The sequence below is a fragment of the Mus pahari genome, chromosome 9, assembly GCF_900095145.1.
Source record: "Mus pahari chromosome 9, PAHARI_EIJ_v1.1, whole genome shotgun sequence".
In the NCBI taxonomy this organism is placed as follows: domain Eukaryota; kingdom Metazoa; phylum Chordata; class Mammalia; order Rodentia; family Muridae; genus Mus; species Mus pahari.
Window position 1 is genome coordinate 24,521,726 of NC_034598.1, and position 17,708 is coordinate 24,539,433.

Here is a 17,708-nt window from a genome sequence, read left to right on the forward strand (position 1 = left end):
CTGTGTGTGTGTGTGTGTGGTGTGTGTGTGTGTGTGTGTGTGTGTGAATTAAAGAAGAAGCAGTGATAATTTGAGAGGCGGCATGAGCTGGAGGAGGAATAGGGAGATAGGGAGGGGTGACATTATATAAAATGATGTAAATACAGTATTCACCCATAAAATTCTCCAAAAACATGAAATTATAAAATTAACAGAGCATCAGTGAACAACGGAACCACCTTAAATACCCAATCTATGTATAATTCAAACTCTCAAAGGGCAAACAGGCAAGATGGAAATATAATGTAAAGAAAAATGACCAAAGTTGCTCTAAATTTGATGAAAATTACAAATTCAGACCTTAAAAGCAGTTGGTAGACACTAAAACAGAAGAAGCATGTTTATTTAAAAAAAAAAAAAACAAAAAAAAACAAAAAAAAAAAACAAACAAAAAAAACAACCTACAGCAAGGCAAATCATAACCAAATTGTTCAAAATCGATGATGAATGGCATGTTAGGAGCCCTAAAGGTAAGTAGGTATTTTGTCAAGAGGCCATCTGAGAGGGCTGGGAGAAGGGGAAAGAACTGTGTTCATCAATCTGGGCTTCTATAGTCAGCAAAAATTATCTCTTAAAAAAAAGTGAGAAAGAGAGAGAAAGGGAAACGCTGTGTGTGCTGTAGGCCCTTCTGCTGTCTTGGGAGAGCTGTGCAGGGGCTGCTAAGAGGCCATGGTATAGAGAGGGAAGCCGCCATGGCACGTGGAAACAGCATTACAGTAAAGGAGATAACCCATATCGAAAATCATCAGTCCCAAAGAAGGTAGAAATAAGGAATATGCAGGTGAAAGAGGAAAGGCATAGAACCGTGAGTGTCAGGCTTAAACCTAATCATACAAATCATCCCATTAAAAGTAAGTGGTCTAAGCAGACCCATAGAGAGCTGGGACTGGGGCTCTCAGATTTTCTTAAAAGCAAGCAAACAAAATCAGCACCAGCTTGTGCTATGAAGGACAGACGCGCTTTCCTACCTTAAAGCCACAGTCTGGACTGAACAGGGAGGGCAGGATCTATCCACATGTTCAGCCACTTGTGGCATGGATACTGCATAGCTACAACTGTGCTGCAGTTGCTCATGGGTGAATTGGTACACATGTGTGTACACAGGCCCGTGAGTGGAGACACCCATCTCACGCAAATGTAATTACTACCACAGTCCCTATTTTATAAAGAAGAAAATGAGGTTCAGAAGTGTTTGGTGACTGGCATAAGGAAGTCCCACCCTCGGTTGCCAAAGAGTGAGACTCAGATCTGTCCATCATGGTTCCATCCTCCCGTCTCCTCTGAGAGCAGAGACAGAAGTGAGGAAAATCACTTCATTCGCACTCTGAGGAAGATACACATCGGGCAGCTCCAATATTTTGCTTTTCTTCACGTTTCAAAACGGCCAGGAGAGAAGCAAGGGCAATGATTTGGAAATTATTAAGTTAATTAGAGCTAGTGGAACAAGGTACAAATATAGATTCTGTCAGTCATGAAATGCACCATGCTAATATTAATGTTAATCAAAAGAAAATTGATCATCTCATGTCCGACAGGAGAATGTATAACCAGGAATTGCTGGTGGTACTATAAACTATAAAATGGCAAAGACAGAGCCCAATAAGATGGTATAACAATTCTAAATATTAATGCGCCAAATTATAAAGCTTCAAAAATACATAAGTAACAACAGATAAAGCCGCTGAGAGAAACAGAGAAATCCACGAAGCTTAGATTGTGATTTTATCAGCTCTTGGTAACAGTACAGATCATTAATACAACCATAACCACTTGATTTATTTAGCATTTAGGGAATATCCTATGCATCAACATAAAAATGCACATTATTTTCAACTATACACAGAACATTTTCATGTTAACTCCTAGTCCGGGCCATAATATGTAAATCTCAGTCCATGGAAAGGGACTTGACAGACGACATTCCCAACCACAGTGGGACTGAATTGGAAATCAGTATCACAAATAATTGTTTGAAAACATAATATTATACTTCAAAATAATCAGTGGATCAAAGAAGTAATAAGGATTGAAAACATTTTGAGATTAGTAAAGAAGAACACAACATAACAAGATTTGTAAAATTCAGCCAATTCAGTCTTTGAGAGGGAATTTACAGCATCTTCCATATATCAAGTTAGTAGCCTTAGGCTAAACTGGAGTAAAGGACAACAGGGGGGTAGAAAGAAATCCGTAGAGTGAAGCAGAGAAGTTGCAGGAAAATTAACTGAGCTAAATGAGAGTTGTACTTGTGTTCCGTTGGCTGTGAAAAGACACCGTGACCAAGGCAACTCTTACAAAGCCAGACGTTTAATTGGGGCTGGCTTACAGGTTCAGAGGTTCTGTCCATTATCATCATGGCAGGAAGCATGGCAGTGTGCAGGCAGACATGGTGCTGGAGAAGGAGCTGAGGGTTCTACATCTTGATCTGAAGGCAGCCAGGAGGAGACAGTCTTCCACACCTGGACAGAACTAGGAGACCTCAAAGCCCACCTACACAGTGACACACTTCCTCCAACAAGGCCACACCTCCTCCTAGTGCCAGTTCCCATAGGCCAAGTATATTCACACCACCACAGGGGTCCTTTGAGAAGATAATAATCAAATTGATAAACCTCTGGCCACCTGAACTAAGTAAAAGGAGCAAAAAATGAAAGTCAATATCACCAGAGATTTTTTTTAAAGTAGTAGTATATAAGAGTCTATCAGATAATAAGAAATTATTGCAAAATCTTTATGTGAATAAGTTCAATCAATAGACTAAATTCAGTCAATAGAATGGACATATTCAAATAGCTTGTAAAGATACAAATCATTGTATGTATTCAACGAGAAATAACTTGAATAAGCCCATATCTATAAAAGAAACTGAGTTTCTAGTTTTAAAACACCCACAAAGAAAGTTCTGGGGAAACATTAGTTCATTGGTAGATTAGGCTGGGGGTGGGCTTGTAACCTGAGGCGCAGGTTTGTTGGGGGAAATAACATGGAGATACTGGTCTTGTTGAGGGCGTGACCTGGAGATGCTGGTCTTGTTGGGGATGAGCCTAGAGACTGGCGCTAGGCTCAGGTTTTGTTGGGGTGCAACTTGGGAAACTAATGCTAGGGACCAGCCTGTTAGTTACCTGAGTTCAAACTTAGGTCAGGTTCTCTAAAATGGAGTCTGAACTTAAAAGATTTGGTCTCTCAGCATCACCAAGGTGCAGATCAAAGGCCAAAAGACCAGAAGGAAAGGGAAACAGGCCAGGGACCAAGTGTCCTCCATCAGCCGTCACGGCTGGCTTGACTCTTCGGACCTGTGCGGCTGCTTCGCAATGCTAACTGGCAGGTAAGGCAGAATCTCGGCAGCCTACACAATAAGCCATGCCTGTGTCAACAGACATCCATTTCTTCTCCAGTGATTTGTTCCTGCGATGCTTCAGCGGGGAGTTCTCTCCTCTCAAGTCGTCACTTACTCACTAAAGCCTGTATTAAGTGGCTTCCTCATGCCTGGCACCATTCCAGGGATGTGGGATGCATTATATGAGTGAATCAAACAGCCACTGTCCCCAGCCTCCTAGAGCTGAGCTGACAATGTAGCAAGAGAGGCGATGTACAACTGACATGCGAGAAATGAATGAGCCGTGCAGACTGTTAAGCCGTGCTTATCGTCCGTAGGAGAAGACGACTCAAACTTCCTAGAAGGCAGAGCATGGGCTGTATGGGAAGCCCTGGGCAGCCCTAGAGACAGACAGCTTCTGAGGCTCCAGGGCAATGGCTTATGGCTGACTGCTGTCACCTCTCAAGGGCTGGTCATGGAGAAGTCACTCAGGATGAAAAGCATAGGAGCCCCACAGTCCTAGTCAAGAGTCACAGGTGATGAATCCCCCTCAGTGGATTCACTGATTTGCATAATTGCTTGACCTTTCCCTCAAGACGTGAGGCATGCTGTCCGGGATGTTCAAATGCTGGGTTCCCGACCCCGCTCTGAACAGAGGAATGGCCAGCTCACAGCCAGAGGCCTGGGGTGTGGCATGAAGAGGCCTCCCACCTGCAGGCGTTGTTAAGATGTGCAAGTGTGTTTTATAGTCATGGCATATTTGGAGGCTGAGGATACTGTTGGCACTGTATCGCAAATTCTGAAGCCAGCAATGCCACAAACTGTGATGGCAGCCGAGTCTGGAGTATTCAGAACCCTCCGAGGTCAGAGGTCAAGCCCGAGAGGCGAATGCTCTGCAAACCGCATGGCCAAGTGCACACTAACCTTTTTCCCTTCCACCCCTTCAGCTACCCATCCCCCCGCCCAGGCCCTGGACCGGCCAACTGCCACCGTGTCACCCCTGCGCACTCAGACTTCTCCATCCCGCCTGCCCAGCAACGGCCTGCGACCCCGCTCCGTGGCGTCCCCACAGCATGGCCAGCAGCCCCCGGCACAGATGTGTGCCCGGCCAGCCATCCCCTTCGCATCAGCGGCCTCCGCCATCACACCCCCCAACGTCAGTGCTGCCAACCTCAGTGGGGAGGTCGGAGGGATGCCCACCAGCGGCCTGTCCACACCCAGCCTCATCAACACGGGATACAAGCCAGAGGACAAGAAAAACGAAAAGGTAAGTGGGCCATCCTGGGCTAACCCTGAGCCTGGAGGTGGCTGGCTGCTGGGTTCTTCTCACACACTGGCCAGTGGTGCTGAGGACGGGTGAGGTTTCTGCTCACTGATGCTCTGTATATTGCATCTACGGGGCCTCTGACGGGGATAACGGGGTCTGCTCACTGATGCTCTGTATATTGCATCTGCGGGGCCTCTGACCGGGATAACGGCCAGAGCAAGAAGGTAGTGTAGAAGCAGAGGCTAGCCTCGGGGTTCTGCCAGGGCCAACGATTTTCATGCCACTGCAATTTTGATGAGAACCAGAAAGTGGCATCTTGTTCATCCATATGCCACCGTGGTCCCTCCTGCTAGAAGCTCATTGTAATACAGCCATCTTGTCAGAACAAGACTCCTAACTGCCATGTGCCAGGATGAGATGGTGAAAAACAAACAGATATGCAATAATTCTCTGTGGTGAGAGCGAGCGGCACCCTGTCCCTTGGACGCATGATTCTTGCGCAGTTTGCAACCTGTTCAGCCATATGGGAAGGACTTCTTTCTTGGAAAAAAAAAAAAAAAAACTGAAAGAGAAAAACAGGAGGACACCAGCCTGGTAGTGGGTATGGAAACCATTTTCAGCTATTGTTTTATTATATAGAAGATTGGAGTCGATGGGCTGGCCCTGGTGGTCAGCAGCAGGGGAGGAGTAGCCAGGACCGGGCTCCACTTACAAATCAGTGCAAAACACAAGCCGCAAAATGAATGGACAGTGTTCTAGCAGTCATAGCTTTAAGCTTAATATAAAAATAAAATTTAAAGCTCAGGTGCCTTATAATAGCATCTTCTATCAAATGCACTATCCAAAAAATGTTTCAAGGCAGCCCCGCCTCGCCGCTGGGATGTCTAAGGTTGTCCGTACATTGTGTTTAGCAGGCAACTTGGTTTTCCCACGTTCTGTGGCTGTTTGAAGACATTTCTATAGGGTTTCCTGAGCATCCTGTGTGTCTCGTGTGTTTGAGGTGGTGACAGCCCTCTTGAGGGACATCCCCAGCCCTAATTTTTAAGTCCACGCATCAGTTTCCAAGCACCCACCCTGCGAAATCAAGTATGGATGTTGTGTTTTGTACCCATGTGTGCTTGAAAACCAACCCAGTTGTGAATCTGTTGCCTCCTGCCTTGCTTGTTCAGAGACGCGCTGTCTGTCTGTCTGCAGGGGGAGGTCAGAGGTGTGGGGGCAGCCAGCCCTTTGTGCTCAGGAGACAGTTTTCCCTCAGATGCAATCCGCCAGCCTTTCCAGCTACTGAGGGCAAACCAGGGGCAGTCTGGGACTTGTGTCAGTAAGCGTTTCTGGTTCCTTGTCCCCAATCCTCCTGTGTAGCTTGGGGGACAGGTAGTGCTGCCTGCCACCAGCTAATACTGAGTGGCATCTGCATCTGTGGAGCCAGCCTTCCTTGGCCTGTCGCTTCTCACCAGGGCTTTGGTCCAGAATGTAGAGCTAAAGCAGCTGCTGGCTACACTGCAGGGACCAAAGATGGGGGGAGGGGAGGAGAGGCAACAGAGTCACATGACGAACCCAGGGAATCAGATTCCAGAGACCAGCATCAGGGTGCAGATCTGTGTGGGGTTAATAGGGTGTCCTGCGTCCACTCAGGGCTCGGGCGGCTCGTGGAGGTGGGACACAGGAAGCTTTGACTGCGCTTACCCCAGTGCTCCGCAGGCGTAGAACTATAGAAAGCCATGGGACCCCATTCTGGGGCTGGGAGAGTGAAGCCTGAGGTCCCAGGGACTGCTGCAATTGGCTTGGGGGGGGGTCTCTGGACCTGCATGGAGACCAGGGACCTCTGAGAATAGAGTGGGGGCCCACAGGCTGGATCCAGCCCGGGGCTGAAGGGGAAAGGAGGGGAGAGCTCTGGCTGGGTCCTGTGGGGAGAAGAGAGTCCTTGGCTTGCTCAGTGGGCAGCTTGGCTTGGCAGAAGCTGTGGCTGGGAGCTCTGAGAGGCCTTCTGTGGGAGATTAGGGGGCCGGCTCTTTAGGTGAAGGCCTGCTCCATTGCTCCCCACAGGGAGTCCCATGAAAAGAGGCAGTCCATGGTTTTAAAGCATTTAATGTCATGATGGAGAGTGACAATGAGTAAAACCATACCCCACGTTCTCAGGGTGGCCCTGGGGTTAAATACCTTTTGCAGGGATGAGTGTCTGGAACAGGGAGTTTATTGGCTAAACCTCACAGTCTTTAGGTACCTCATTAAAATGGAGATCTGTCTTGAGTCTACCTGACCTGTGGTCACATCTACCTGAAGGGGCTTGAAGCATTGCCCTTGCATGACTGATGGCCACAAATGTATGGAGATCTGTGGCCTCGAGTCAGCGGCCTGTTGTCCAGGAACATGGCAAAAGGGCTACTGTCCCTTGCAGGGTTATCCCCTGCAGGGTCACCTGCGGAGTCAAGCCTTAGCCCAACCAGAAACCAGGCTGCCTTTCATAGTCCCACGGATCCGAGTTTATTACAGAAATCTGAGTTTACTACATCAAGTATTTGACCCAATTCCAAGCCCCTTGTATCTTCCGCCAATCGTATCTTGCCACTCCGTCACCATGCTCCAATGAAAACCCTGCCTGATGAGGTTACTCTGAAGGAGCAGGAGTGGGGGTGGGGGGGTGGGGGGGCATTATCACCTGTTAGGACTTCTGTGGGAATGGGAAAGCAGCTAACATCCTGGCCGGGAGGCTTAGCCTAGGCTGCACACAGGGTTGTGTGAGGCAGGGTGAGCCTGAACCTGTGGCTCAGCAAACTCTGGGAGGGAGAGTAGAGCATCCTAAACATCACACATTGTTTCTTCTTCCTTTCTTTCTTTCTTTCTTTCTTTCTTTCTTTCTTTCTTTCTTTCTTTCTTTCTTTCTTCCTTCCTTCCTTCCTTCCTTCCTTCCTTCCTTCCTTCTTTCTTTTTTTTAAATTCTCAGCTAAACAAGAGTATCTCTGGTCTACAAGGCGACCTGCTAATGTTCTGCATTCTGTTTTCCCATGTGAAGTTACACCAAGGTATCCAGTATCCACCTTACTATCTGTAGAGAAGAGTTGAGAAGGCAATGTTTTAAGTACCATTCATCACTCAGGAACAAATAAGCGTGTCAGCCTTTCCTTTGAGTCCCACTAATATTCCTAAGGTCTTGGTGACATAGGTGATCCCATCCACGGGCTTGGGCTTCACCACACACCTCCACTACATGGAGTCCCATGCACAATGGAAATCTGGGTCTGTAAGCCCACCCTCTGTCTCCCGGGCAGCCCCACCATGCTTCCCTGTGGGGACTTTGGAGGAAGCCAGACACCTCTGGGCCCATGGCCTTACAGACTGGGTAGATCAAAACAGCCAGCAAGCACACTGGAGCCCAGCCAACTGTGACAGGGGTCAGGAGTCCAGAGTCCTCATGTCAGCTCTGACCTCTGACCCCAAGCAAGTCTCCCAGTACCTCTCAGCTTCAGCATTATTGAGGAAAATGCAGACTATGGTAAAGGGACTCCTGGAGTTCCTTTGTGACTCCAACAATCTTTTATCTATAAAACTGAAACTATGCTCATCCACAGCAGAAAGCTAATCTGTTTCCAGTCCACAGCGGAAGACATTTCCCATGCTTTCTGATAGGCAGATGTCGTCAGTGGTCTTCTGTGGACTTGATGGAAGTGCCATCCATCACGCTAGGACGTCTCTGTGAGGTTGGCAGCAGTGGCTGTGTTTCTAACCACACCCCTGACTTCTCCCTCACTTTAATATCACTTAACCAGTCCTCTAGACATCGATATGTTTAAAGGGGAAATGTCTTTTCTGCTCATGCAAATACTATAAAGAAAATGAATTGTTTCTATCAGTCAACAATCTCAGAGACACCAAACCAGTGGGAGATAGATGGATGGTCTGATTGATACCACTAACCTATCTATTGATAGATAAAGTACCACTAACTTCTTTATTTTAAGGATTTAGTGCCTGTAATTATGGAGGCTATGAAGTCCAGAATCTGTGAAGCAGATCTGAAATCCATCGGACAGGCTGACAAACAAACTAAAAGCCTGGGCAGGATTTGTTGTTGCAATTTGAGGGGAAAATTATTTTATCCTCAGGAAGCCTAGATTGCTCTTTAGACTTTGAACCGACTGCGTTGAATGCCACTGTGTTTTCAAGACACATACTTGAAGTCATTTCCTAAAGGAGATTAAAAGTCAGTTACTGTTTTTAAATTAGTTGATTTTTAGCCACATCTACAAATTACCATCACAGAAACATCTAAACAAGCATTTGACCAAACAACTGTGTGCCATAGCCTGACCGTACTAATCATCCTTCTTTATCTGGTACCAACTTAGTATTGCCCTAATCCACAGTGAGTCATCAACCAAGGACAATAGCAAGGTCAGGCTCTGCTTAGCATGGTCAGCTGGGATCCTGAGAGCAACCAAACCAAACCGACTAGCCCAGAAGAGGCGGCCTCAATGTTCTGTAGCAGAAACATTAGGATGTAAAAGTTAACATAGGAAAATGCTGACATCTCCCATTATATGACAAGAGGGGACAAAGGGAAAGAAAGCAGACATGTGACTCAATGCACATGCAGACATTCATAACAAAACAGGAGGGAAGTACCCGCCATGACTGTCCTCCTCTCTGTAACTGGTCATGTGGCCCAGCGAGTGTCACACAGTCACCTCCATCCGTATAGTACCCAACCTAAATCTCCTTTGCACACAAGAAATACCTTGCCTTTTTGTGCTTCCTTGCTTGGTGGGGCACACCCATACCTTCCTCCCTGAGGTTCTGCCATTTGTAGTACTGCTTCCACGGAGACACTGCAGCCCCGCCCCCGACCTGAACCACATAGCCTGGTATTACCACGTGGTCTAAAGTGTCTCTTATGTTCCAATCATGTTCTGGTCCCTCCTCCACTGTGTCTCCTTGGAATCAAAAATCCCGTCCTATGCCAGTGAGTCAGAGATGCCGGGATCCCGAGATCCAGGGACCTCAAGGTGGCCAAAGCATTCTGAGCTGGCAGTTCAGTGGGGTGATTGTTGTTCCGCAGTAGAACTGCTGGACTAGCAGAACGTATCATCCTAAGGATAAGCAGTCAGTGTGGCTAGTGACTCACTAGGAGTCATGGTGGCTGGTCCCATTCCCATCTCCTCCCTGATTGCCTGAAGCCGTGCATCTCGGCTATGCAGAGACGAGCCCATATCTAACGTGTCTACTCCAGTGAGAAAGCACTGCCCCTGCCGGCCATTGACGGGTTACCCCGGGGGATGGTACCTTATTAGGTACTGTGTTAGTCCCTGCTGCCTGAAGTCAACAGTGAATCTAGCCAGATTGTCCTTGGTGAGTACAATTCCATGGCGTTTATCCACACGTACCTACCTCCATCCCTGCCTCCACTGCCCTTGAACTGATTGGTCAATGAGAAGTGGCTAGGGAAAGGCTGCCTAGTATCCACACAGAGGGCTGATGTCTGTGGCTACGGCCGTTCTTTAGTGAACAAAAACTGCTTATTTTGTCCAGAGTGGGCTACTCTCATACCGTTCTCAAATTTCCTTCCAAAGAGCCTGATAATTTAGCTAAGTCACTGAGCATGACTGTGAACTGCTACTCCATCATACATCTGACCACCCTCCATATCCAGGCACACTACCCACTGAAATAGTAACCCTTCTACAGCCCTCGCAGATGTCAAGAGAGGGTGCAGTACTGAAACTGTCCACTGGAGGGAAGTGTCTGCATGCCATGCAGAAACTCATAAACCAGGCCTGCAGCTTCTCTTTATCATGTGATTATCAAAACAGGCCCAGCCCAGGGCCACTGGTGTGGGGATGGAGAGAGGCACCAATGAACCATAAGTCTCACTTGCCCCATGCCCTAGGCCTACTCAGGCCAACCTTAGATACACCCCTTTCATTTGATGGCAGGCAGCTGAGTTGCATGGTGTCTTGGTGGCTCAAAGTTAAATATGCAGTCTCAACCAAGGCCTAATAATAAAAAGACAAGACTTAGATCTTTTTAAAACAACATTTTAAAATGTACTTACTGTATGTGGATAAGTGTTTTGCTCACATGTGTGGATCTGGCCTGCGTGCTTGGTACCCTCAGAGTTCGGGAGACTCAGAACTGGAGTCTGTGGGTGCTGGGACTCAAACCCAGGTCCTCTGCAAGAACAAATGCTCTTAACTGCTGAGCCACCTCTCCAGACCCCAAGATGCACTTCTTCAGAGAACAGTTATTTCAAAAGGAATACTGGGTATTGCTCCAGAATCGTAAAGGCCAGCTATGCCGAGGCTGCAAACATCACATCATCTGCACTGACCTTTGTAGCAGAGCATCTCGCACTGCAGGATGGACCGGCGCTTCTGCCTCTGTTCAGTGCCTTGCTCAGAAGCAGTAGGGTTGGGGCCAGTTGATAAATGGATTATTATACTACACCAGGCGGAGAATATGATGCTTCCATAATCAGCTGGGGCCTGGTAGGTGGTGTGCCGTAAGAGAAGCCAGAGGCATCATTTACTTTAAAGGGACCTCTCAGGGCACAAGCCACTGGACCCTAGGAGTTCTACTGAGGTTGAAAGTCAGATTTAATTATCAACTTGGACACATACATCTTCCCTGAGTTTAGAGGCATGCTATATCGAGGCCAGTCTGCTTGGAGGTCTCACCGTAATGGTCTGATGTGATAGGCCGTAGAAAACTGTGCTACCATATACAGCTAGAAAAGGGAGGTCCTCCAGTCAAGACAACGATTGTCTATTGCCAGTTGATAGGTGGGTGGCCTTTGGTGTCTTTACTAAGAAATCCTTGTCACATCAGTCAGTGTACATCAGGGACTGCGGGATGTAGTATTTCCCCCAAAATGAAGGCACATCTGCTATGACAGGTACAGTATGTGTTGTCCCCAGGGTAAGCTCACCCCAGTCTCCCACCCGTTTACCTGTTTAGTAACCGGGTCAATGGCAGATTGGTGAGCATGTACCAATGCCTCCCGTGTCCTTCCTGTTCTCGGCAGTGGCATTGATCCAAGCAGTCCTCGGGAAGTGCAGACTGAGTTGCTTTTGGTTTCCAGTCTTCCCCAGTAGTGGCTGTCCTGTGGAGTGACACTGGGCTCCCCCACTGCAGTGGCCCTCATTCCCATGGGTCAGGGAACAAGGTGGGAATCCCATTTGCTGCTAAGTCTGCCCATGCCAGCTGTGCACACTAGGTCTGGTGAGGCACAGGAGACTGGGGACATACAAGATACAAGAAGGGCCCTGTAAGAAAGATCAGTACCATTGGCCACTTGACCTCTGTCTTAGTTCTGTTGCCAAGGTAAGACACCATGCCATCCATGACCGGGCGGACAAGAAGCCTGGCAGCAGGCAGGCAGGCAGGCAGGCATAGCGCTGGAGTGGTAGCTGAGAGATTACATCTGATCCACAAGCAAGAAGCAGAGATGACTAACTGGGAATGGAGTGGGCCTTTGGAACCCACCCCCCAGTGATACGCCTCCTCCAACAAGGCCACACCTCCTAATCCTTCCCAAACAGTTCCTGAATGCCTGAGAAACAGCCATTCAGATATATGAGTCTCTGAGACCATTCTCATTCAAATCACCACATCCTCCATTAGCCCATCACTGACTGCTGGACCACAGAGACACTTTACATCTCCGTTATCAGTGCCAGTTCCATCCAGTGCACATCAGTTCTTGAACAGCCTCCACGTTTCCTTTCGCTGAAGCATTAAAATCCTGGCAGCAAAGGTCCCTTTGATGACAGAAAAGATGAATACTATAAATATTTGTCATTGTTCTGGTGTCCTTCCTCAAAAAAAAAAAAAAAAAAAACTTACCTCAATCTGCTGCCTGGCCCCACTGGATCCCAAAGAGGCCAGGAAGTAAAAAGGTTTCCTTGCCTAGAATGCAAACGGTGGGTGGTTACCCGGAAGTACAGTAAGGATGATTCGGGGTAGAGCCTCCTGGTGAGTTTTAATAATCCCTGGTGGCTGCCATGGGGAACTTCGTCCTCGTCCTCAGGTAATGGTGATTTCTTGGAACCACCAGACATACCTCAGGGTATTTTAAGAGGGACACCAGCAATAAGATCTGGCCTAGGAAGCTACAGTGGTGTTGCTGGGGGGGGGGGGGTCAACTTCAAACCTCTTTTGGGACAAGTACGAGGCTCTGCATCTTTTGGCCCATGTCATACCTTTTTTCTACCTCAAGAATTCAGACAGCAGCAGGCGCTGCTTTCTGCAGTACATATGGACACACACATGCACACATGCACATGCATGCGCGCGCACACACACACACACACACACACACACACACACACACACAAAGAGGTGGGCTAGGAAAGAGAGAAAGAGACACAGCGTCTTCCTTCCTGAGACAGGGCACCATCCCGGGATATTTCTGGCAGATGGGAATTGACCAGGAGACAGGGCCTGGGCCCAACTGTGTCAAACACAGGACTTGCATACCCTGGGACCTGGGTGCTTAACCCAAGGCTGAGTCCTCTGCAGCGACTTAGTCCTTTGCTTTGGAGATAAGAACCAGTTTCCCGATGTCTTTTATGGGAGTGGCTCTGCTGCTGATGCTTTCTCCGTGGGGTTGAAAGTGAGCAGACTTTGTAGGGTGCGGCGCAGCATACACGCAGAATGGTCTTTGGTATGGTCTTCTTTCATCAAAACGTGAATCTCAGGCAGCCTAAAGACCACCCAGCGGTGGGAATGGGGCCATGATAGCTCAGTTACATCACAGTGACAGTTTTCTGAGCTTCCCTGAGAATGAAGATAAGTCCACAGGTTCTGTACAAGTCAATGGCACTAATGCTGTGAATGCAGAAACGCCTGACCAGGATGGTACTAACACAAGTCAATCAAAGGTTCACACATATACGAAGGCCAGAAAACTGAATTTCCTGACACACTTGAGAAAGCAAGGCTGAGTCCTTCAGCACCTTCTGTGTGGAGCTTGGTGTCTGATTTCATCTCCAGGCAACTTCTGCTATTCTTTGTACCCTGCCTGCACCTAGACAAGTAGGATGCTCAAAGCATGTTCCAGGATAAGCACGGGATACAGATGATGGGAACCATGAGCAGATATGCAGTGTCCTGCTGTGTGAAGATGTTCAGTGTAGACTACATTGACAGCAGAGGATTATATGTCATAGGTCACAGCTGGCAGGTGACAAGCATAGGATTGCTGTGGTCAGTCAAGCCAGATGTACACTTTCAACTATAAAGACTTGTCCCATCCCCTCTTGGTGGCTGGGCTGTAGTGAACAGACCAACGGCATTCTTCATCAGAGGACCCAGGACTTGTCACTAGAAGGCAAGGGGATGACTTTAGGAGGCCTGCTCTCTTTGTCTATAAAGGTGGGGCTAGAAAGCAGCGCATGATCTGCAGTGTAGACACAATCTGAGCATGCACTGCTGGAGCCCCGCCCTGTGGCTTTCTCACCAAAATCAACACAGCAGAGGAAAGCATTTGTCCCTCCTATGGTTACAATCTCTCATTGTGGAGAGTCAAGCCGGAATGCTTGCCGGCTCACTCTCTGGCTCACTTAGCAGGACTACCTGCCCAGGGCTGGTGCTGCCCATAGTAGACTGGGCTGTAGCTTTATTTAAAAAAAAAAAAAAAAAAGTCTCTTTTTAATGATGGTTCTTAAACACTTTAATCTCCCTTTCAGTCCACCACTCACCAGCTGTGGTGGAAAAGAAAGGATATGGGGGAAGTGCACCTGTTTAGAAATGGAGCAAATTTCATCTGTGTTGTCAGGAAATCAGTGGTTCTGTTCATAGGTCACCAGCGGCAGCTTGATCAAGTTGCAAACATTTCATGGATATATCGTTAGTGTAGCTCGATAGAATCAGGATAGCAGCGGGGGGTGACAGGACCTGTCAGGAATAGCCAGGCCTCTGTCAAATCAGGACAAGTCAGCAGAAAGGACCACGGCCACCAAGAATGACAAGAAGAGTTCTCTGCTATGTCTCTCTCAACAAAACGAAAATGAACAAAGATGTTAGACCAACAAGCTAGCTATGGAAGTCAGTCAAGGCCTCCTCATAGTCCGCTGAGCCCTGTTTATGTGCCCTCTAAACATCAAGTGTCCTCCACGTGCTCGCCTCAACAGAGAGAACATCCCTTCACCCGTGTCTGTTGCAGTGAAACGTTCCTTCACGGGCTTGCCTTAGCCTTTCACCTGTGTCTGCCTCAGCAAAACGTTCCTTCCCGGGTTTGCCCCAACAAAACACCATCCAACACGACTTTCCAAGGGGGTGGGGGGAGACAAACAAACAAACAAACAAAAATCTTACATTTTCACTTCACTGGGCCTCTGAAGATCAGAATAACCCCCATAGACCAATCTACTAAAGGCGATTACTCAAAAGACCTTTTTCCTCAGATGATTCTGTAGACAGTTAATATACAGCAGGACAGGATTCTGTCTGAAGGAGCGTATCATCATTGATCCTGGCAAGTTCTCTGATGTGGCTCTCAGAATTCTCCCCTTTTCTTATTGTAACCCAGAAAAGACACACACATACATACACACTATCTACCTGTCTGTCTATCTGTCTGAGTGTATGGAGGGGGAGGGCAGTATTCAAGACAGAATCTCACTATATAGCTCTGGATGTCTTGGAACTCACTATATAGACCAGGTTGGACTCAAATGCGTGGACATTCACCTTCCTCTGCCTCCCCAGTGCTGGGATTAAAGGTGTGCACCACTATATCTGGCGCGACACTGCACTCCAGAAGTGTGGCTGGCCTTTGATCATCCCCTCATCATTTATCCATCAGGTTACACCTTCTAAGGTTGAGCCTAGCTCCGTGCTCTAGCCCAGAGCTGTTTTAGCTAGTCTAGACAGAGCTATCACTGACCATGGATCCCAGAAGAGGACAAGCAGTGGCCGAGATGTGGTTCGGTGCCATATACAGGGTGTCTGGGAACCCAGTGGCAGAGACCCAGTGATGTCTAAAACAACCAATGGGAGGACTTGAAAAGCAATGAGCTATCCTTAGGTACTCCTCTGATAGCCTCAGATATCCTTTGTTGAGACAGTTCTACAACAGCAGTTACTGTCCCTGACAATCCATCTGTGTTGCTCGGTCTGGGAAGGACGTCCTGTTCCCTCTGGGCTCTGTTGGTGACTCACCACAGAGCAGGCCTGCCTCGCAAGTGTGTGGTCCCGTGAGCATCCGAATCCTGTTATCTCGGCTTCATTTCTATCCTTCCCTAATCATTTTAATGAAATAATAACAACCACATGTGACCCTCACTGTGGCGGCTCCTTAAAGAGATATTAAGTTGCCAGTTAAGGGTCATTCAGAGATGAAATGTCAGAAAGGGGCAGTAGTTCAGGGTGCTTGGCTGGGTTCCAGAGTCTCTCTCGCGCGCATTGGTTGACAGCAGGGCCGTGGCTCCTGAGCCCTTTCTCACCAGCAGGTTGGTGGCCCTGCTTTGAGGGTTTGTCATGTTTCCTGGAATTGGACTCCCTTGAGAAACAAACAAAAAAGAAAAGATAAGGAGAAAATCCACTTCATCTTTCAGAGCCAGAAAGTTTGCCTGCTGGCGCGCCTGGCAGCAGACTGAGTACCAATGCAAACAACAGCTTCAGTTTGTCAGTGCTCTCGGGAATGCCAAGCCCACGCACTGAGTCAGCTCTTTCCGCAGCACACACTAAGTTCACCTGCTGCTGCCTTTCTGGCTGGAATTGATTTCCATCTGTTTACAAAAATATGTGAGCCTGGCACACCTGACTACCTGCCACCGTGTGCTAGTGGGTAGCATTAATTGGAATCAATGGGCTAGGATTAATCAATTAATTGATAAGAGGAGGATGTTAAATTGGGAGGGAGGCATGCTGGGGAAGCGCCCTTGGGAAAGTTAAGGAAGACATGAGAGATATGCTCAAGATACACTGTATGCATGTATGAGATTTTTAAAGAATAAATTCAAAGAAAAATTTTTTTAGGTTTACTTATTTTTATTTTATGTGTGTGAGTGCTTTGCCTGCAGGATGATATTGTTGGAGTTTTCCTCCACTGTGAAAATCAAATCATCTCCAGACATGGCCAAATGTCTCCTTGAGGAAGGTCGTGGGGGCTGAACAGAGGCCTGTGGGACCAGGGCCTGGCTTACCCTGGGTGATGTTGGCAGTGACTGTCTTAGGACGCGCTTTCTTCTGCCCAGTCCAGTCTCTTTGTTTAAGAGCCGTAGACCTACCAGAGAAACCTGTGGGGGTAAAATTGAGCTTTTTGAAAAGTATTCATCTCATCTAAATGAAACTTTCTGCTCCCTTATGCCTGTGTCCTAGAGTTCTGCTGTGTCACATGCAGCCTGAGCACGTGCAGTTCCTGCAGAGCCCGGGAGGAGCTGTGATAGGAGCTGTTGAGAATGTCGCTGGCTAAATGTGCAGAAAGGAGCTGGCCTCAGTCTCTAGCAAAGAGGAAAGAAAATTCCTAGGAGGGCAGATCTCATGGAAAGAGTTCTTACCAAAATTGAAGTTCTGGAAACAGAGTATCGATATGATGAAACCCTGCAAGGTTTTTAGATTGGATTGGTTTGGTTTGGTTTGGTTTTTTTTTCCTTCAATTCAAAATCATCTGAATTGGGAAGTCTGCTTTACCCACCAGGAGCTGGGCCGTTGACACCCCAAAGTGGTTCTCTGGGCTCAATAGGGGTGCTAGCACAGTGTCTTTCAGGCAGAGGTGAGGACCAATGGGTTAACATAAATGGAAGACTTTGTCAATCGTGACTTATTCTAAAGGGGAGACTCTGGGTTTTCGGTGACCCCTGTGGTGAGATCTTGGGTAACTCAGGTGTGAACTACTGGGCAACCCAAGCTGTGAAACTAGGTAGTGCTTAGGTGGGAATAACATCAGACCCTTCAGCAAATTCCTATGTGAAGTCTAACATGAAACGGGCCTTTGAAGCTGGCCTTGCATCAGAGACTCAGAGGCAAGTGTCTAATAAATGCTGAAGGGTTATTGACTTCTCCACGAGCCTCCAGCAGGGAACTGAAAGCTATGAATGACGGAGCACTTTGAGGAAAGTCGAGGTGGTTGCTGAATGGGTCACTCACCAC

General features: G+C 47.7%; 1 protein-coding gene across 2 annotated transcripts in view; it reads left to right on the forward strand.

Annotated features, from left to right (window-relative positions):
- Positions 1 to 17,708, forward strand: part of Sh3rf3 (SH3 domain containing ring finger 3) — a 322,824-nt gene that overhangs the window by 283,680 nt on the left and 21,436 nt on the right. For both annotated transcript variants that reach the window (XM_021205361.2, XM_029542691.1), the window contains one exon: positions 4,303 to 4,622. In XM_021205361.2, the coding sequence (XP_021061020.1) occupies positions 4,303 to 4,622 (320 nt within the window). The remainder of the gene's footprint in view (positions 1 to 4,302; positions 4,623 to 17,708) is intronic.